General features: G+C 44.4%; 2 protein-coding genes across 2 annotated transcripts in view; both read left to right on the top strand.

Moving 5' to 3' along the window:
* The window catches only part of LOC309550900 (3-galactosyl-N-acetylglucosaminide 4-alpha-L-fucosyltransferase FUT3-like), a 1,045,386-nt gene that overhangs the window by 484,600 nt on the left and 538,688 nt on the right, over positions 1-22,098 (top strand). The gene's annotated exons all lie outside the window — the stretch shown is intronic.
* LOC309550896 (E3 ubiquitin-protein ligase TRIM39-like) lies at positions 4,484-6,216 on the top strand. The gene has a single exon (XM_082251282.1). It carries the CDS (start codon positions 4,509-4,511, stop codon positions 6,147-6,149), a length of 1,641 nt encoding a protein of 546 aa, XP_082107408.1. The 5' UTR covers positions 4,484-4,508; the 3' UTR covers positions 6,150-6,216.

Here is a 22,098-nt window from a genome sequence, read left to right on the forward strand (position 1 = left end):
CATGTCAAACATTTTCCTTCCTAACAGTGCACTTCTCTAATACCAAAAATTGTTGACGTCAAATTAATTATTACCACGTGGATTTCTATATTTTTGTTATGTTATGGTATACCATAAATTTAAAGAAAAAAATATTATTGTTCACCATGGTTAAAAAATGAGCAGCTCAAAAATAAACATTAGTAATTTCCCATTTGGCTACAAGAACTTATACGTCACCATTTTTTTCACCCATTTGGAACATTCTTCAAAAACTGTTCTTCTCTACAAAAGCAAAACTGATAGTTAATATACATCTGCATATACGATTAATAGATTCTTTAGTACTTCCCTCTTCAAGTTTACTCAGCTCAGTCAATTTGTATGACAATGCAACTGTTTACACTCCCTTTTGCAATTACCTGTGTCACAGACGGGAGAAGGGGGGGGGGGGGGTTTGTGTGCTAAAAAAGGCACCAAAATTTTTGTATTAAAAAGTCAGTGATAAAGATAAAAAGTCGGTGACACAAAACCTCAATGATAAAAGTTCAAAATTGCTCACGATTTTAAGGGTAGAAATACAATTTTAGTCCTTAACGTCACACTTTACACACCAAATATATTTTCTTGCTTCTAAAAGCTGCCATGAGCAGCATAGCAGGGATTTGTTACCTTTTTTGTTGTACTTGTGGCAAAGTCACATCACTTTAAATCATACGTAATAAACACAAAACAAATCATTATACAACCAGTATTCATTCAGTGTTATGAAATGCTTTGCTGACACAGCACTTTTAGGAACAGTATTAAAACTAACACAACATAACGATTCATGAATCTCACACACCTCTAAGGTTGCCCATACACGATACAATTTTCATACAATTTTCCTAAACGTAAATTTCATTTTTTCTTGGGATTCTCCTTACCTTGAGATTTTCCCATTATCTTAAGCTCAGAATACAGTTTGAAGGTTTTTATATATACATATATATATATATATATATATATATATATATATATATATATATATAGGGATGGTGAGGTCAGTATTTAGACTTTATTGGAAAACCTAGTTTCCCAACTTATGTGGTTTCCTGCGTCTTTATAATCGGATTTATATACACCCAATTTATGGTTTGCTGTTAACTATCCTTGGTGGGCAAGTTTATACCTTCAAGCTCAGCTTAATATCACATACAATCTCCACATACATCTATACACTGGCATGCAATCTTATATAACGACTAAAAATACACTTAAATGTCTATACAAATATACAAGGTTTAGAGGGAGAATTCACTATCACACACAGTACTGCTTTTTAACCGGGTTTCAGACCCTGGGATATCAGACCCCTTCTTATCTTTGGGGCTTCAGACCCTGGGGTATTAGACCCCTATTTTCTATAGGAATATCAGATTCCTGGGAGGCGCTAAAAATAGCGGTTAACTGGGTACCGTTAATCTGCTCTGACAGTATAGGGTGATAATAAATAAAAAATAAAATTACTCACCCAATACTGTGTTATGGCAGATCCCAACTTTCTGACACCAAACTGTTAGCTCGTCCACGTCAAGAGACAGGTATGAGATGATTTACGACCCTTCAGTTGCTAACCCCCCTGTATAGTGAATTCTCTCTCTTCTGGCCGGGAGATGCGAGGACACAGAGCACTCAAGCAAAGCGTAGACACATCTAATTTATTTCAAGTTTCGCTCATATTTAAGGGAATTTTTGAGCGGCAAAAACTGCTTTAAACTGGTTACAATTCATAGGTCAATTTAACAATAGAACATATCTCACAGAAAACAATACATGAAAAGGTCCTTGTGTTCCCTATACATTTGTGTCAATATGAGGTGTCTTGTGTCTGAAATTGTGTTTTGTGGGAGAGCCGATCCGTCTGTGTTCAGCTATCTGATGTGTTAATGTAAGCAATTGTGAATAGTGTTTAGGTGTTGTCTGTAATCTCAATGCGAAGCCTTAACTTGTCAAGTGTCCAAATGAATGAATGGAAAGGTGTTTAACATGTAAACACCTACCAATGTCTTGTCGTCTATATGCAAAATATAGCTGTCTGATGTCCAGGGTGTATGAATGAGGTGTGTCAAATGGCTAGTTAATGTCATTTGCAAGAGCCCACTGTAATGTTCTGGTACCTTTGGGTACCCTAATTACTCTTTCATAAGTGTATGCGCCCCACCATTCTCTTTTGGTAAGGTGCGCATACACCTTTAAGACTGATGCTGTCATCACTGAGCGCCGGACTGGATGGCTATTTAGATCGCCGGCTCTCACTCACATGTGTTCGTTCAAACTGCTTTGTGCCTTGATGCTAACCTGTCTTGAAGCTCTCATGCTTGCAAGCATACCTCGCTGTCGGAACCACGCTGCGCTGATCCCTGTATCCCGCTACCGGATCATCCGCTCTTGCCGAACCTCTCCTCTGCTACATTGCTATTAGTGATAAGTACCCCACAGGGGAAACCTCTATAACCTTTATACTAAAGCTTACACTATCTAGCTCTGCATACTAAGGACTATTACTACATCTGCATTATCTAAGATTGCTAGCTCTTGAGCCTACTACCACCTGTTCTTGCACTGGGTTGATCTCTCTTGTATATCCACCTGCTACTCTGTCATCTACTACCATACATGATTGCTAAACCTATCTGCATCCCATCTGCTACTATCTTACTTTCAAGAACATTTCCTTTCAAGTGTCTGTCATCTACCATCTCTACCCAACCTGTCTCTTCAGCCTATCATCACTGTGTTACTATATACATAAGTCACTCTAGGAAACATCTTATTGAGTGTGTGTATTTACTTGCTGAATTGAGATCATCCACACATGATGAGTCATTGAGAGTTGGGAATGGTGTCTCAGCGTTTCTCTACATGACTACTGAAGTGGAATATTTCTGCAGCTGAAAATCCACATCATATGTAAAACGCAGGAGCGTTACACCCACATTCCATCGCAGAATGGGCATGAGCTGAAATGTATTATGAAAATATAATATTTCAGTAAGGCACGTTGATACACTCTTTCAGGGAGCTTGTTGGACAGTGGAGGAAACCTAACCAATAGCACACCAGGGTTTATGGCTGTCTCAGTCTGTGGGCATTCTCGCAATGCATCCTGGGATTTGCAATAAATCCTGAGGGAGCATGTGACAGGGCGTCTTTTGGCGGGAGCAAAGTCCCAGGAGGAGGTGGTGGGCTGTCTTTCCTCCTGCAGGTGTGAGGAAGGTGGTTCAGGCGGTTGGCCTATTGAACCAGGTGTGGAGCTGAGCTGCAGAGGATCCAGAGAGCTGACAAGTGGAGCTGCTGGCACAATCTTTAGGGAAAAACAGTATTGTGAGTACCAGGGGTTCTGCCTAAGGGTCTGCCTAGGAAAGGAGGACACTCCAGAGAAGTCAGTGGATCAAGGAGCTAGCTCACCTAGGAAGTAACAGTAAAGGGGGTGCCACGTAGTTGACCCTAAGGCCCCTTTCACACATGCTGTCCGTTCATCCGTTTTTCATCCGTTTTTGCATTGGTAGTGGATATAAAAAAAAATGGATGAAAAACAGATGAAAAACGGATGAATAAGGAAGGAAAACGGATGAAAAAGGAAGGAAAACTGATGAAAAACAGATGAAAAAGGACAAAAAACTGATGAAAAACTGATACATTTTGACGTGACTGAACTGATGAACTGAACGGACTGTATGTGTGAAAGGGGCCTTAAGAATAGGAACAAAGGGGGTGCCAGGAACGGCCCTGAAGTTGTTCAGCAGTACAGTTTACCTCAGGATACAGTTTACCTCAGGAAACTCAATGATTCTACTTCACAGCCAAGGACAAAGTGAAACAGCGGCCTAGCCATGACTAGCGTTACTCAACGTTATTCAGTGTTACTCAGCGTTACTCAGCGTTGTTCAGCATTCTCAAGTCGTTCCAGCCAATTGTGCATAGTGTATAAAGTTGGAGTATCCCACTCATTCCCTTCTCCTATCCAAGTTCCAAATTAAAACACAAAAACCAAAGCTACTGGATTGTTTTCTGACTGAGCTAAAACACTTGGGAAAATGTCAAATTGTCATGTTGTTGCTAATGGTAACCCAGGGGAACCCGTAACCAGCAGCTCCCATGGGAGTAGTGCTACAATAATATATCTGTACATCCAACAGTTGAGATGGAAAATTATTATCACTCTAACTCATTGGCTTCCTAAATATTTCTCACGTTGTTCTGATCACATCAGTAAATTCTTGGATGACACGATCAGCAGATCTTTCTCTTCCCTCCTGTTCTGCACACAGATATCTCAGTAAGTCGTCTCTCTGACTCCCTCCTTCTGACCCCTCCATCTGACACTCATTTACTTAGTTTAGTTTCTCTCTTCTCTTCTATTGCAGTAAATTCTCCCTCTGACTCCCTCCCTCTGACTCCCTCCTTTCTGACTCCCTCCCTCTGACCTCCTCCCTCTGACTCACATCTACTCTTAGTTTCATTTCTCTCTTCTGCAGTCAGCGATGGCGTTCTCTGATGCGAGGAAAGAGCTGGACTGTTCCATCTGTCTGAATATTTATACCAATCCTGTGACACTGAAATGTGGACACAACTTCTGCCAGGACTGTATAGAAGGTGTTCTGGATACACAGGGGAGGTCTGGAGTTTATTGCTGTCCTGAATGCAGAGAAGAGTTCCAGGAGCGACCTGAACTTAGCAGGAATATAACACTGCGCAACATGGTAGAGAGTTTCCGATCAACCGAGCCAGAGAAGGAGGAGAAGGAAAGCCAGATCTTCTGTACATACTGTATTCATTCTCCTGTACCTGCTGTTAAATCGTGTCTGCATTGTGAAGCTTCTATCTGTGATGACCATCTGAGAGTCCACAGCAAGTCATCCCATCATGTCCTATCTGATCTCACCACTCCCCAGAAGAACAGAAAATGCTCTGTCCATGAGAAGATCCTGGAGTATTACTGCACGGAGGACTCGGCCTGTCTCTGTGGGTCCTGCAGGCTGCATGGAGACCATCGGGAACACCAGGTGGAGGCACTGGAGGAGGCCTCTGAGACGAGGAAGGAGAACCTGACCAATGCTTTGCCAAAGTTGGTGAAAAAGAGAGAGGAGGTGGAGGAAAGTCTCAAGAGTCTGCAGAAGTACAAGAGAAAAGTGCAAGCCAGTGCAGACGGTGTAGCCAAGAGAGTCACCGCCATATTTAGAGACATCAGGAGACAACTGGACATCCTGGAGAAGAGAGTTCTGAACAAGATCTCTTTCCAGAAAAATAATGTGTTATTTCCAGCCGCTCATTTAATCCAGGATCTGGAGATAAAAAAGGACGAGCTGTCCAGGAAGATGCGTCGCATAGAGGAGATATGTAACATGACCGATCCACTGAGTGTTTTGCAGGAATCAGACACAGGTGACTTGTGTGATACTGAGGATGGAGATGAGATGGACAAAGAGAGACGTAAACTCCTTCATGGTGGGGGGGATCTGGATGTGACTAGAATCTCGCACACATTACATTCAGGATTATCTGATATAATAACAGTGGTCGGTGGAGCGATTATACCAGTACCTGCAGAAATATTACTGGATACAGACACGGCTCATAATTACCTTAATATCTCAGATGATGGGAAGACTGCACACAAGACGAATAAAAATCTGAATCGCTCTAATATATCAAAGAGATTTGAGGTCTACAAAGTAGAAAATGGCAGTATTTATGATTCTAGTCTGGGCAAGAAGGTTACACAATACAGGGAAGTGATATCTCCTCAAGTGTTGAGCAGTCAGAGTTTCTCCTCCGGGAGACATTACTGGGATGTAGATGTTGGGGGATCATCACACTGGAGAGTCGGGATGTGTTACCCCAGTATAGCCAGGACAGGGGAGATGTCAGAGATTGGATGTAATGAGAAGTCCTGGTGTCTGGAGTGGAACGGTAATCTGTTATGGAAACATAACAAACAATCTAATGTATTGGCCAACATCCCATTACACAGAGTCAGGGTGTGTCTGGATTATAAGGCGGGGCGTCTTTATTTTTACGAGTTGGATATTCCGATCCGACACCTCCACACCTTCACTGACATCTTCACTGAGCCCCTCCATGCTGCATTTTATGTAGGGGGAGGTCATATAAAGATAAGTTAGGGGGAACGGGACATGTGAGAAATCTTCCCAGAGACTGGTGACATCACAGGGAGGCTGATTCTCATTGGTGGGACATTTATTAGCATAAAGTGGGAGGCTTGGGCTTTCGCTGGATGACCTATTAATAATACATCCATAAAATTCTTCTATTGACAACTGACAGGTTATTTACAGGAGACTACATTTCCCAGCATGCTAAAGAACATAGCTGTGCACATAGATTGTTTAACCTCTTAATGCCTGAATGTAGTTTTGCAACTTTAGCATGTGGTAGTAAAACTTTGGTTGGGTTCACACATATGCAGCTGTGTTATTTAGTTCGGCGCGGTTCTGTTCATTGGTTCAGGTGCAAGTTTTTACCTGAAATTGCACCTGAACCGTATTAAAAAAATGCACAGGACCCTTTTTAAAACCGCACCGTGGCCGTCCCTGCACGTGTGTGAATCGGCTCTATTGAAAGCCGGTCCGATTCACATGGTATGCGAATAGGATGCAGTTAAAAATGCATCCAAAAACGCATATATGTGAACCCAGCCTTAAACTATCAGAAAATGATATTTCCCTGCTGGCACACAGTTTCCCAAAATATATAGCAGACCCTAAGGGATCTTTGGAGAGATTAAATTTACTTTCATTTAAACTGTATCTTTTTTTTCATGTAAATTTCACTTTTGCTGCAGCATACCCCACAGCAAGAATGACAAAGTCTCCCAAAATGTATACCAGAGCCTTTAAATCTGGTATGGATTTTAAGGGGGAACTCCATTAAAAAGGGGAAAAAATGCATGGGGTTCCCCCCCCCAAAAAAACATGCCAGACCCTTAATCCTAGCATGCAAGCTGGCTGGCCAAGAAAGAGGGGACAACTGTGCATCCCCCCCTCTCCTGAACCATACCAGGCCACATGCCCTCAACATGGGTGGGGGTGCCTTGTCAGGGTGGTCCCCCCTGGCAAAAAACACCTTGTCCCTTTTTGTTGATGAGGACAAGGGTCTCCTTCCTACAACCTTGGCCCAGTGGTTGTGGGGAGGGGGTCTGCAGCTGGGGGTATTATATAAACCTGGAAGCCTCCTAAAAAGAATGTAACCTAGAAAAAATACTCCCAAACATTTAACAAGTCCTTTAACTCCTATTCTAATGTGTAGTTGTCATAAAATACTTGTAATATAATACAATGCTAGAGTATTCCTTATCTAATGTATAATTTTTATAATATTCTTCTAATGTAATACAATGGTAGAGTACTCCTAGTCTACGGTATTATTATTCTTGTTCTAATATAAATTATAGCCATTATAATAAATACAAGTCTAAAGTTTATTTTTGTTTCTTTTTGAAATTATCACATATATATATATATATATATATATATATATATATATATATATATATATATAAATAATTGTATTAATATAAGAATCCCTATTTTAACCTATTACTATAGTTAAGGAAAAGTGTAATTTTATCAATTCAGGGCAAATACCATGTTCTCTACTAACATTTACCTTACCTGAGCTCCCCCACTGCATTGATCACCAGTTGGAGCCCCTAGAAGTCCCCAGTACTTTTTGGTACGGGGGTGAATGGGAGTCGCTCCCCTTCCCCTCATGATGCACCAGGCCTGAGTTTTGTCACTAGCGGGAGAAAGGTTGGTAGCCCAGTGTAAGCTCCGACATGGACTGACATAGAGCTTACCCAGGGTTGTATATTTGGGTCTCCAGTGAGCAAAAGGAATGAGGCAGTGCGGGGAAGGGGATTATCAGTAGCAATGAACAATATACTATCCTAACGTATCCTATTCACTCATATCCTGTCCTATCCTATGTTCTATACTATCCAATCTTATCCTATAATATCCTACCCTATCGCATCTTATCCTATCCTATGTTATTATACCATATTATATCCTATGTTATTCCATATTCTGTCTTAGCCTATGTTATTCTACCCTATTCTATTTTATCACATCATACATTATCTTATTTTATCCTATCCTATATTTTTCCTATCCTATAAGAAGAATACAGGAAGCAAAGAGTTTAGTTTTGGCCCTAATATAAAAAGATTGCATATTCATAATAATAATATAGTCACTTGAATATTTTGGGAAGAGGGAGTGATGAATAGAGATGGACGAACATCGGCCGGGGCAGTTTGCGAACGCCAGCTGCAAATTTTCTCAAAAGTCCGCGAACCGCAAGTTTGCGGCGGGCCCCATTGACTTTAATGGGAGGCAAACTTTAAAAACCTTTAGGTCATATTTGCAGCCACAAAATACGTACTAGCTGTGCACAAATAGTCCCAGCACATGGACAATGTCATAACAGAAGTATTCCAATTGAAAAAGTTGCCCTAAATTATTATTTTTTTTTTTACAGCAAAAAATATGTATTTTTTTCAAAAATCAGCCAGAACTGACAGCAGCCAGTAAATACATTGTCTAATACATATAGGGTCCAATTACACATCTGTAAAATGGGTTCGCATCCATGTCACAATTTGGCGGAACCCTTACAGACCCATTGATTTTCAATTCCAGTCTAAAAAATTAGGCATTCACAGGATAAAGTAGTAAGTGTCAGCCATTCCAGGGCCCAAAATTAGCCCACATGTGTTTACCTGACAGCTAAGAACGTAGTATTCTGTGGCTGAAGGTATATTAGGCATTCACAGGTAACAGAAGTAAGTGTCGGCCAGTATTGGCCCCAAAAATTAGCCCACATGGGTTTAACTGACAGCTAAGAACGTAGTATTCTGTGGCTGAAAGTACATTAGGCATTCACATGATACAGAAGTAAGTGTTGGCCATAAAAGGCCCCAAAAATTAGCCCACATGGGTTTAACTGACAGCAAAGAACTTAATATATGATGGCTAAAGGTACATTAGGCATTCACACAGTATACAGAAGTAAGTGGTGGCCTGTATAGGCTCCAAAAGTTAGCTCACATGGGTTGAACTGACAGCAAAGAACTTGGTATATGATGGCTAGAGGTACAGTAGGCATTCACAGTATACAGAAGTAAGTGGCGACCTGTATAGGCTCTTTTATAGGCTGCAAAAATTAGCTCACATGGGTTGAACTGACAGCAAAGAACGTAGTATATGATGGCTAGAGGTACAGTAGGCATTCACAGTATACACTAGTAAGTGGCGACCTGTATAGGCTCCAAAAATTAGCTCACATGGGTTGAACTGACAGCAAAGAACTTAATTTTTGATGGCTAGAGGTACAGTAGGCATTCACAGTACAGAGAACGGTAAGTGTCGGCCTGTATAGGCGGCAAAAATTAGCTCACATGGGTTGAACTGACAGCAAAGAATGTAGTATATGATTGCTAGAGGTACAGTAGGCATTCACAGTACACAGAACAGTAAGTGTTGGTCTGTATAGGCCCCAAAAATTAGCCATGCAGTGGACATGAAATGCCTTTTATGGCGCTGTATTTAGCGAAGACAAGGACCAGGAATTGTTGTGGGTGGATGGCGGTCTGGCAGATATTTGTGGCCTGTGATGAGGAATTTCAATGAAACATGGTCTACTGGTGGTCACATGTGTTGAATTCCTCAGAGATCCATGCCTCATTAATTTTTATAAATGTGAGGTAGTCTACACTGTCATGAGCTAGGTGAGTGCGCTTATCGGTCACGATCCCCCCTGCTGCGCTGAACGTCCTTTCGGACAGGACACTGGACGGGGGGCAAGCCAATAGTTCCATTGCAAATTGTGCAAGCTCTGGCCAGAGGCCAAGCCTGCCCACCCAGTAGTCCAGGGGTTCATCACTCCTCAGAGCGTCCACATCGGCCGTTAACCCGATGTAGTCGGACACCTGTCGGACACCTTTTTTTACGCTCCAACATTTGAGCCACAGAAGCCTGCCTTTTTCCAGAACAATGTGAAGACGGCATCATGGAAGGTGGAGTGTTGGACAGCTGTGAGGAGACAGGAGAAGGAAAAGAGGCTGGACGGTGAGAGCATGGAGTGTGGCTTTGTGGGTTCTGACGGTGTTGCTCCCACTGGGCTTGGTGATGGCGGATTTCAGGTGCCTTCTTAAGGCGGTTGTCCCTAGGTGAGTGTTGGGCTTACCGCGACTTATGCGTTGACTGCAAAGGCTGCAGATGGCAACACTGGTGTCAGCAACGGACACATTAAAAAAAGCCCACACTGCGGAGCCATGTGCCGGCATCCTGGGAGCGCTAGATATGACTGTACATGGTTGATGGCTCACTCCTGATACATTTGCAGTCTGCTTTGTACCTATTGTGCAATGCAAGTTCTGTCTGCCTCTCCTCCCTATCTGCCGGTCCGTCAGTCCGCCAGTTCTACAAATAATTGGCCAGTAAAGGCCCGTACACACGTGCAGATTGTCGGCCGAAAAGATTCGGCCGACGACCGATCGGCCGATTTTCGGCTTGTTAGTATGATGCTTCCGACAGCCGACAGCGCACTTTCGGCCGAACAGAATCTGTCGTGCAAGCATTAAAATTTTTGTATGCTGACACCAGAACGGCCGATTGTTCGCCAGTCAGTACAGAATTCGGCCGACAGACAGCAGATTTGCAAGACTGGGCATGCTCAGAAAAGAAAAAACACAGGGAAAGTTAACCATCACATGACATCACTTCTGCAGTCGGCGGACAAAATTCATGTGCAGTCTTTTGCACTTTTCAGCAGACACGACAGCCCGGGGACAAAAGACGGCCGATCGGTCTTAACTGTTGTAACTGTGTGTAACTGTGTGTAACACAGTTAACACAGCAAAAGAGGCCAAATTTTTGCAGGACTACAATACACTCTTAGAAAAGTATACTGTTAAAAACCTCACTTCAATATGTGGTATTGGGGGGGGGGCACAGGTTTATCACACCAGTTCTACAAATAATTGTCCAGTAACTGTTGTCACTGTGTGTAGCACTGTTTACACAGCAAGAGACCAAATTTTTTTCAGGACACAAATACACTTGTAAAAGTTTACTCAGATAACACCCACTTCAATATGTGGCATTGGGGGGCCATTTGTGTATCACACCAGTTCAAAAAATTGGCCAGTGAGTTTGGTGCTGTGTGTACCAGACTTCACTCAGCAAACGAGGCAATATTGTTGCATGACACAAATACACTTGTAAACGTTTACTCAGATAACACCCCACTTCAATATGTGGTATTGGGGGGGGCATTGGTGTATCACACCAGTTCTACAAATAATTGGCCAGTAACTGTTGTCACTGTGTGTAGCACTGTTTACACAGCAAGAGGCCAAATGTTTGCAGGGCTAAAATACAATCTTAGAAAATTAAACTGTTAAATAACACCCCACTTCAATACGTGGTATTGGGGGGCCATTGGTGTATCACACCAGTTCAAAAAATTGGCCAGTGAGTTTGGCGCTGTGTGTACCAGACTTCACTCAGCAAACGAGGCAATATTGTTGCATGACACAAATACACTTGTAAAAGTTTACTCAGATAACACCCACTTTAATATGTGGTATTGGGGGGCAATTGGTCTATCACACCAGTTATAATACATTATAAGTGCTTTTGTCACTGTGTGTAGTGTTGCTGCAGAAACGCTCATCAATACTAATCCACTATAATATGCTGTCTACAAAGTATATTATACCGTGGATTACCCCCCCCCCCCCATCCCCCCTTTTTAGTGCACTGCACAGCAATACCAAAAAATTTGCAGCCCTTTAAATGACTTTTGTGGACATTAACAGAGCGATTTGTGTCACTGCTGACGATCTCTAACTGCCCCTACAGCACAGACTGGATAACCTGTCCCTATAATGAAGAGAGACTGGACCTATACCGATATACCAGCCCTGAAAAGGACTTTTGTGGACATTAACAGAGCGATTTGTGTGACTGCAGACGATCTCTAACTGCCCCTAAAGCAACCACTGGATACCTGTCCCTTAGGGGATAGGAGTTCAGTGTCTGTGGTGTTGGGGTAAAGTGACTGGGGGGTTTGGATGCAATGTCTGTTTTGTTGAGGTGTGGTTTCTGGGGTTTTGGATTGCAGTGTGTAGGGTTTGGGCTTGCAGTGTCTGGGGTGTTGGGGTTTCAGTGTTTGGGGTGTTGGGTTGCTGTGTGTAGGGTTTGGGGGTTGCAGTGTCTGGGGTGTTGGGGTTGCAGTGTCCAAGGTGTTGGGGTACAGTGACTGGGGTGTTTGGATGCAATGTCTTTTTTGTTGAGGTGTGGTTTCTGGGGTTTTGGGTTGCAGTGTCTGGGGTGTTGGGGTTGCAGTGTCTGGGGTGTTGGGGTTGCAGTGTGTAGGGTTTTGGGATGCAGTGTGTAGGGTGTTGGGGTTCAGTGCCTATGGTGTTGGAGTGTAATGTCTGTGGTGTTAGGGTGTAGGGGCATATCACTGTGCCATTGATTTAGAATGTATCTCTTTAGAATCTTTCTGAATAGCACCACAGTGCACAAGTATAGTACTATCATATAGAGGGCTTGTTATGTTGAATGTCATAGCAATAATGTTTAATGTAAAAAAAAAAAAAAATTATAACAAAATTAATAAAAAATGTAAAATATAATAAAAAATTTAAAGGAACCATGTCACCCTGTGTACACCCAAAAATGAAAACGCGTTTATAGGGCACACACGTGTATTTAAACAGCAATTGCGCCACAGCCACACGTTGTTTATTGCAGCAAATGTCAGAGTGAGAGCAATAGTTCTAGGTCCCTAATTTAAGTCTAAATGAATGAGCTGCAAAAGCATTTAAAGTGCCCCCTATTGATAATTTTGGATACTGTCATGTGAGAGCAACATGTCCTAGCACAAATCTTTGCCCCTCAGTCCAACCTCTTAGCTCGAATTCCCCTCGTTTCCCCCCTCCTAGCACACCCCCCCCCCCCTTTTAATTTCTCCTCCTAGCACAACTGCTCCATCCCAAATTCTTCCTCTTAGCACCAATCCCCCCTCCCAGCACAAATCCCCCCCCCCCATCCCTACTTCTAACACAAATCCTCTCCCCCTAATCACCCCATCTAGGACAAAACCTTTCCCCAAATCACTCCTTCTAGCACAAATCCCCCCCCCCCCCAAATTACCAGTCCACTCTCTCAAGTCCACTCAATCCACTCTCTCGCCCAAATTGCCCCTCCTAGCACAAATCCCTCCCTCCACCCCCCCCCCCCCCTCCTAGCACAGATCCTCCCCAACAAATCCCTCCACCTAAGAAATTCCACCCCTCCCCCTTTCATCCTCCTACACAAATCCCCTCCTCTAATCCTTCTTCGCATAACCCCTCCCCCCCCCCCCAAAAAAAAGAAAAAAAATCCTTCCTGCCAGCATAAATTCATCACCAAATTTCTCCATCCCATCTCTTAGCACAAATCTTCCCAGCTCCTTCTAGCACAAATCCCTTCCACCCCCCTCCTAGCGTAAATCCCTCTCCATCCTTCCTCGTAACACAAAACATCCCCCCTCCCAAGCACAAATGTTTGTTATCCTTCTTCCCTCCTTCCCTGAAACTTGCAGATGGGAACTTGCTACAAGAGCAGTGACAGCAGCATTAAGGAGGGAAAAGCTGGGAGAAGGTGCTGGCTGTGCTCTCTCCCCTCTAGTTTTTGGAGGAGATAAAAATATGAAAGGGAGAATCGCCTCCAAGTTCCGGAGTAAAACCACTTTAATGAATGAAAGCACAGTTGGCCATTCACATAGCAAGTAGATCAAAAGGCATATCACCATAGAATCATCTTAAAGGAGCATGATTGCCATTCTATTCGCAGGACGCATGCTCAGAAATGCGTAGCACACTGAGTGATGTTATCACCCCTCGTGCTGCACTCCATGAGCGCCCCAAACCTCGCTTTGATACCCGTTCCATCTTCCGGCCAACTTCCTGGTAACGAGTGGAGGAATTTCATGGTGGGAGCCAGTACTTTGGTTGACGGACACTGATCTTCACATGATGGTTCTATGGTGATATGCCTTTTGATCTACTTGCTATGCGAGTTTCCAATTGTCCTTTTAAACATTAAAGTGGTTTTACTCCTACACTTAGAGGCGCTTCTCCTTTTCATATTTTAATCTCCTCTATACAGATAGGGGGAGGAACTGGAGGGGAGAGAGCACAGCCAGCACCTTCTCCCAGCTTTTGCCTCCTTTCTGCTGCTGTCACTGCTCTGCTCTTGTAGCAAGTTCTGATCTGTAGGTTTCTTACAGGCGCTTCTCTCTGTTATATGTTTAGCTACTGCTGGAATCCGCTTCAGGTTCTTAACTAGAAAGCTGCTGTTTGTGGATGGACTTACATTACCACTACAAGGCTTTGAGAGAATATGTCTCCTTTTATGGACATTTGCAGCATTCTTCATTGTATGTTTCCTCACCCCTAGCCATACACCACCACCCCCCCCCCTCTATAATTGGAAGGTCCCCCCATAATTGCAACGATATAGCACAGTGGACTTTTACCAGTATAGTGCCACTATTTCCATTTTGTATAGAGCAGATGACACAGGAACACTCTCAGATAAACACTCCTGTAGCAGCAGGAACTCACCATGCAGTGTCCCCCCCCCCTCCCTCACCTGAGTTCATTACATCATCCTGCCCCCCACCCCTTTCCCTGGTCCTGCTTGGTGTATTTGTTATCTATTTATTCGACACAACCTCATAATTCTCTCATTCTCAGCCACAATATTATTTTTTTGACACCTCGGCTGATATTTTATCAAGCTGTTTAAGTAAAGTGTGATGCTTTTATTGGTAAATTAAATTTCATGGATTCTACTGAAAAACACAAATAAACTTTCAAACAGCAGGGGAAGGGGTGAGGGAGGGGAAGGGGGGGGGGATATTTACAATTATGCTTTACTGCTGGCTGGTAAGTGCTGGCTGGTAAGTGCTGTCGGGAAATGCTGGCTGGTAAGTGCTGGCTGGTAAGTGCTGGTGGGAAATGCTGGCTGGTAAGTGCTGGCGGGAAATGCTGGCTGGTAAGTGCTGGCGGGAAATGCTGGCTGGTAACTGCTGCCTGGTAACTGCTGGAGGGAAATGCTGGCTGGTAAGTGCTGGCGGGAAATGCTGGCTGGTAAGTGCTGACAGGAAATGCTGGCTGGTAAGTGCTGACGGGAAATGCTGGCTGGTAAAGTGCTGGTGGGAAATGCTGGCTGGTAAGTGCTGACGGGAAATGCTGGCTGGTAAAGTGCTGGTGGGAAATGCTGGCTGGTAAGTGCTATCGGGAAATGCTGGCTGGTAAGTGCTGGCGGGAAATGCTGGCCGGTAATTGCTGGCCGGTAATTGCTGGCCGGTAAGTGCTGGCTGGTAAGTGCTGGCTGGTAAGTGCTGGCGGGAAATGCTGGCTGGCAAGTGCTGGCTGGCAAGTGCTGGCGGGAAATGCTGGCCGGTAAATGCTGGCTGGGAAGTGCTGGCTGGTAAGTGCTGGCGGGAAATGCTGGCTGGTAAGTGCTGGCGGGAAATGCTGGCTGGTAAGTGCTGGCTGGTAACTGCTGGAGGGAAATGCTGGCTGGTAAGTGCTGACGGGAAATGCTGGCTGGTAAGTGCTGTCGGGAAATGCTGGCTGGTAAGTGCTGACGGGAAATGCTGGCTGGTAAGTGCTGACGGGAAATGCTGGCTGGTAAGTGCTGACGGGAAATGCTGGCTGGTAAGTGCTGACGGGAAATGCTGGCTGGTAAGTGCTGTCGGGAAATGCTGGCTGGTAAGTGCTGACGGGAAATGCTGGCTGGTAAAGTGCTGGTGGGAAATGCTGGCTGGTAAGTGCTATCGGGAAATGCTGGCTGGTAAGTGCTGGCGGGAAATGCTGGCCGGTAATTGCTGGCCGGTAATTGCTGGCCGGTAAGTGCTGGCTGGTAAGTGCTGGCTGGTAAGTGCTGGCGGGAAATGCTGGCTGGCAAGTGCTGGCTGGCAAGTGCTGGCTGGCAAGTGCTGGCGGGAAATGCTGGCCGGTAAATGCTGGCTGGGAAGTGCTGGCTGGTAAGTGCTGGCGGGAAATGCTGGCTGGTAAGTGCTGGCGGGAAATGCTGGCTGGTAAGTGCTGGCTGGTAACTGCTGGAGGGAAATGCTGGCTGGTAAGTGCTGACGGGAAATGCTGGCTGGTAAGTGCTGTCGGGAAATGCTGGCTGGTAAGTGCTGACGGGAAATGCTGGCTGGTAAGTGCTGACGGGAAATGCTGGCTGGTAAGTGCTGACGGGAAATGCTGGCTGGTAAGTGCTGACGGGAAATTCTGGCTGGTAAGTGCTGACGGGAAATTCTGGCTGGTAAGTGCTGGTGGGAAATGCTGGTTCCTCTGAGACACATGATCAATGTGTGAAGGAATGTAATGAACACTGTGATGTATTAGGCAAATGTCTATTTTTGTATATGTAAATATGCTTTTTTATTCCTTACTCAAAATGGCCGTTACAGCTACCCCTCCCATCGAGTGAAGTTCGTATATAACTAAGATGGCGCTTCATACAAGACAACACCCAACAAGATAACATTCAGTGTCTGGAGGAAGTTTACCTAATATGGACATGACCAATCAAAAAGCTGCAAGCAGTCTGCATAGCACACACACATGCATGTGTGTATGCTTATGATGTACAGTACTTGCTCACGACACTAACTACTCGCCAATATAACCCCCTGTATGCAGTAGCAATAAAGAAGAAGTGAGTCACTTTGGGCATGGGGGTTGTGGACTCCAAATTCCTTTAGAGAGTTTGGGGGGCACCATGCCCAGCCTTATGGGGCTCTCTTGTGTTTAAGTCACCCTGCGTCTGTTATGGATGCAGGGTGTCCAAGAGGGTGGTGAACACTGAGAATATGGTTGGACTGCTTCAAATGGGACAATAATATGCATTAACCATATCCATCAGGAAATGGAGATCTATCTTATTTCTTTACACTGTCAGGCACAGGAAGTGCAGCTCCAAATTTGGGCGTCCAGGAACTAGGAGAGACAGCATGTCTGCTAATCATTGAAGTGTTTTGTCTAAAATAGGGTCTGAGACAGCTTTTCCATTCACCTATTGTTAAGTGTGCTAATGAGCCCACCTGTCTGTCTGCTAGGGGATTTAATTACACAGAGTAATGTGTATTGGGGATCGTGTAGAAACCATTGTGTGATGTGGTGGGTGGATCTGTGTAATTAAATCATGTTGTATTCTCAAAGTGTATATAAAAGTCTGAAAGTTGGTTTAATAAACAGTTCATTCTGGTTTCACTCCAAAACTTGTACTGTCGAGTTATTGGGGTAACTATAGCCAGAATCACGGATCCCGCGTTCCAGAGCTTAGGAAGCAGGTTACTGGCGGAGATACCCAGTTGGTGGTGTTCGGATTCCGTCACAAGAAGCATCACTTACCTGAACATGTGTCAGCGTGGTTCTTCCCGTGCATTCACCAGATAATATACAGAATTAGAAACAGCGGCAGACATATATCCACCCCGATTGAGGTTCTGATCCATTACAAATGGAGTATGAGGATGGCGCTGGAGGAATCATGCAGAGCCGATGGTTCCAGTATCTCTCCTCTCACAGGTGGAGTGCATTTGGTATCCCTCTGCCTGTGACAGGACGGAGCCAGAACTACACAGGGAACATCAGGTCCGTTCTGACAGCCAGCATATCGCGTGGCACTTGTGGTTGTCAAGGAGCCGCAGCTCAAATGCGGGAGATTCCCGCACCTCGCGGGAGACTTGGGATGTCTGTAATGGATAGGAGCAGAGAAGAAGTAAAGGAAGAGGCCCCATAGAAATCTACAAGGTTTTTTTATTAAAGCCCTCAAAGACAGGTAGACATATCAACATATCGTATAACTTAGCTGATAGCGCCCTAACATATACAATTGCATGTCTACACGTTTTCAGTCTGCAGAGTCAATAGCTAAAGACCTCCAAACTTTGTGTGGCCTTCAGGTTAGCACAACAACAGTGTGTAGAGAGCTTCATGGAATCAGTTCTCATGGCCTCCAGCTGCATCCAAGCCTTATATTACCAAGTGCAATGCAAAGCGTAGGATGCACTGTTCCAAAGAACACCACCACTGGATTCTAGAGCAGTGGAGACGAGTTTTCTGGAGTGACGCATCACACTTCTCTTTCTGGCAATCCAATGGACATGTCTGCGTTTGGCAGTTGCCAGGAGAACAGCACTTGCCTGACTGCATTGTGCCAAGTGTAACGTTTAGTGGAGGGGGCATTATGGCGTGTGGTTGTTTTTCAGGGGTTGGGCTTGGCCCCTTAGTTCCAGGGAAGGGAACTCTAAGGCGTCAGCATACCAAGACATTTTGGATAATTTCATGCTCCCAACTTTTTTGGAACAGTTTGGGGATGGCCCCTTCCTGTTCCAACATGAATGCGCACCAGTGCACAAAGCAAGGTCCATAAAGACATGGAAAAGCAAGTTTGGGGGGGAGTAACTTGACTGGCCTGCACATAGTCCTGACCTCAAACCCCATAGAACACCTTTGGGATAAATTAGAGTGCAGACTGCAAGCCAGGCCTTCTCCAACATCAACGCCTGACCTCACAAATGTGCTTCTGGAAGAATGGTCAAACATTCCCATAGACACACTCCTAAACCTTGTGGACGGCCTTCCCAGAAGATTCGAAGCTGTTATAGCTGCAAAGGGTGGGCCAACTCAATATTGAACCCTACAGACTAAGACTGGGATGCCATTAAAGTTAATTTGCGTGTAAAGGCAGGCGTCCCAATACTTTTGGCAATAAAGTCATAGTTGCCAACATTCTCAAAAAATGTATAGGGACACTTTTTTGTCTGTAGGCGGAGTCGTATTTTAATTAGGGGTGGGGCATTCATTTGTAGGTGTGGCCCAGGTGGAAAGGAGTGATGTGGTTGGAAAATGGGCGTGGTTTAAACCATGCTATATAGAGGGTGTAGCTTAAAGGGTGTGGTTAAATAGTGTTTGAGATGAAAGAGGGATGGAGGGAAAAGTAAGAGAGAAAGAGAGATAGAGAAAAAGGGATGGAGGGAGAGAGAAAGAAAAAAAAAGTGCTAGGGAGGGAAGGAGAGAGAAGGAAGGAAAGAGGGAGGGAGGGACAGCAGGCCCAGATCCTACACCACAATAGCAATATGTGTATGCCAGAAAGTTTAACAATCAGCAAACAAAGATACTTCAAACACCATCCACCCAGGCAGATTCCATCAAACAGATACAGGAGATGGTCAGAGACTGTGAGGACATGGTACAGGAGACAGTCCGAGAGGGTGCGGACATGGTACAGGAGACGGTCAGAGAGGGTGCAGACATGGTACAGGAGACGGTCAGAGCGGGTGTGGACATACAGGAGACGGTCAGAGAGGGTGCAGACATGGTACAGGAGACGGTCAGAGTGGGTGCAGACATGGTACAGGAGACGGTCAGAGTGGGTGCAGACATGGTACAGGAGACTGTCAGAGAGGGTGCAGACATGGTACAGGAGACGGTCAGAGAGGGTGCAGGCATGGTACAGGAGACGGTCAGAGAGGGTGCAGACATGGTACAGGAGACGGTCAGAGAGGGTGCAGACATGGTACAGGAGACGGTCAGAGAGGGTGCAGACATGGTACAGGAGACGGTCAGAGAGGGTGCGGACATGGTACAGGAGACGGTCAGAGAGGGTGCAGACATGGTACAGGAGACGGTCAGAGAGGGTGCAGACATGGTACAGGAGACGGTCAGAGCGGGTGTGGACATACAGGAGACGGTCAGAGAGGGTGCAGACATGGTGCAGGAGACGATCAGAGTGGGTGCAGACATGGTACAGGAGACTGTCAGAGAGGGTGCAGACATGGTACAGGAGACGGTCAGAGAGGGTGCAGGCATGGTACAGGAGACGGTCAGAGAGGGTGCAGACATGGTACAGGAGACGGTCAGAGAGGGTGCAGACATGGTACAGGAGACGGTCAGAGAGGGTGCGGACATGGTACAGAAGACGGTCAGAGAGGGTGCAGACATGGTACAGGAGATGGTCAGAGAGGGTGCAGACATGGTACAGGAGATGGTCAGAGAGGGTGCAGACATGGTACAGGAGACGGTCCGAGAGGGTGCGGGCATGGTACAGGAGATGGTCCGAGAGGGTGCGGACATGGTACAGGAGACGTCCGAGAGGGTGCGGACATGGTACAGGAGACGGTCCGAGAGGGTGCGGACATGGTACAGGAGACGGTCCGAGAGGGTGTGGACATGGTACAGGAGACGGTCAGAGCGGGTGTGGACATACAGGAGACGGTCAGAGGGTGCGGGCATGGTACAGGAGACGGTCAGAGAGGGTGCAGACATGCTAGGGAGCAATAATTCTAGCCCTAGACCTCCTCTGTAACTTTAAACTGTTGAGCTGTAAAAAATTTTAAAGCATTGCCTATGAAGATTTTTAACCGCTTGCCGCCCGCCGGGCTTATTTCTATTACAAGGGATGTTTACATTCCTTGTAATAGGAATAAAAATGATCAAAACATTTTTTTTTTAAAAACTGTGTAAAAATAAAAAATTAATAAATAAAATAAATAGGAAAAAAAAAATGAAAGCGCCCTGTCCCCATTAGCTCGCGCGCAGAAGCGAACGCATACGCAAGTCCCGCCCACATATGTAAACAGTGTTCAAACCACACATGTGAGGTATCGCCGCGATCGATAGAGCGAAAGCAATAATTTGAGTGCTAGACCTCCTCTGTAACTCAAAGCTGGTAACCTGTAGAAATTTTTAAAATGTTGCCTATGGGGATTTTTAAGTACCAATGTTTGGTGCCATTCCGTGAGCGTGCGCAATTTTGAAGCATGACATGTTGGGTATCTAATTACTCGGCGTAGCATTATCTTTCACATTATGGAAAAAAATTGGGCTAAATTTACTGTTTTCTTATTTTTTAATTAAAAAAAGTTAATTTTTTTCAAAAAAATTGCATTTGGAAGACTGCTGCGCAAATATGGTGTGATAAAAAATATTGCAACAATCTCCATTTTATTCTCTAGGGTCTCTGCTAAAAAAATATATAATGTTGGTTCTAAGTAGTTTTCTAGCAAAAAAAATGATTTTAGCTTGTAAAGACCAAGTGTCAAAAATAGGCCCAGTCTTAAAGTGGATAAATGGACAACTTTGTGTAAAGTGCTACTTGGATGTTAGGCCTCTATATGTGGCTAAGCTGTGTAAAAGTGTTACACATGTGGTATCGCAAAACTCAGGAGGAATAGCAGAATGTATTTCGGGGTGCAATTTTTGCTATGTACATGCTATGTGTTAGAAATATTGCATAAATGGACAGCTTTGTGTAAAAAAAAATGCGTTTTAATTTTCTTTCCACATTTTCCAAAAACTTGTAAAAAAAAAAGACATATTCAAAAGACTCATTATGCCTCAAAAATTATACGTTGGGCTGTTTGCTTTCCAAAATGGGGTAATTTTATGGGGGTTTCCATTGTCCTGGTGCTCCAGGGCCTTCAAAAGTGCGATAGGTTGTCAGGAAATTATATGTGAAATTTATGCTCCTAGAATGCCGGACGGTGCTACTTGGATATTAGGCCTCTGTAGGTGGCCAGGCTGTGAAAAAGTCTCACACTTGTGGTATTGCTATACTCAGGAGGAGGAGTAGAATGTGTTTTGGGGTGTAGTTGCAAGTATATATATGCTGTGTGAGAGAAATAACATGTTAATATGTCAATTTGTATAAAAATAAAATCTTCATTTTGCAAAGAATTGTGGGAAAAAATTACAACTTCAAAAAACTCACCATGCCCCTAATTAAATACCTTGGAATGTCTACTTTCCAAAAAGGGGTCATTTGGGGGGTATTTGTACTTTCCTGACTTTTTAGTGTCTCAAGAAATGAGATAGGCCTTCGGTACATCAGGTTTGGTCAAGTGTGATCAATTTTCAATGATTAGCACCATAACTTGTGAACTCTATAACTTTCACAAAGACCAAATCATATATACTTATTTGGGTTATTTTTACCAAAGATAAGTAGAAGTATAAATTTTGGCCAAAATTTGTGA

Source organism: Pelophylax lessonae (genome assembly GCF_965119305.1).
Source record: "Pelophylax lessonae genome assembly, chromosome: 3".
NCBI classification, from domain to species: domain Eukaryota; kingdom Metazoa; phylum Chordata; class Amphibia; order Anura; family Ranidae; genus Pelophylax; species Pelophylax lessonae.

Bases quoted from the DNA above. Each gene is read 5' to 3' on its own strand.
- LOC309550896 (XM_082251282.1), top strand. From the start codon at position 4,509: ATGGCGTTCTCTGATGCGAGGAAAGAGCTGGACTGTTCCATCTGTCTG.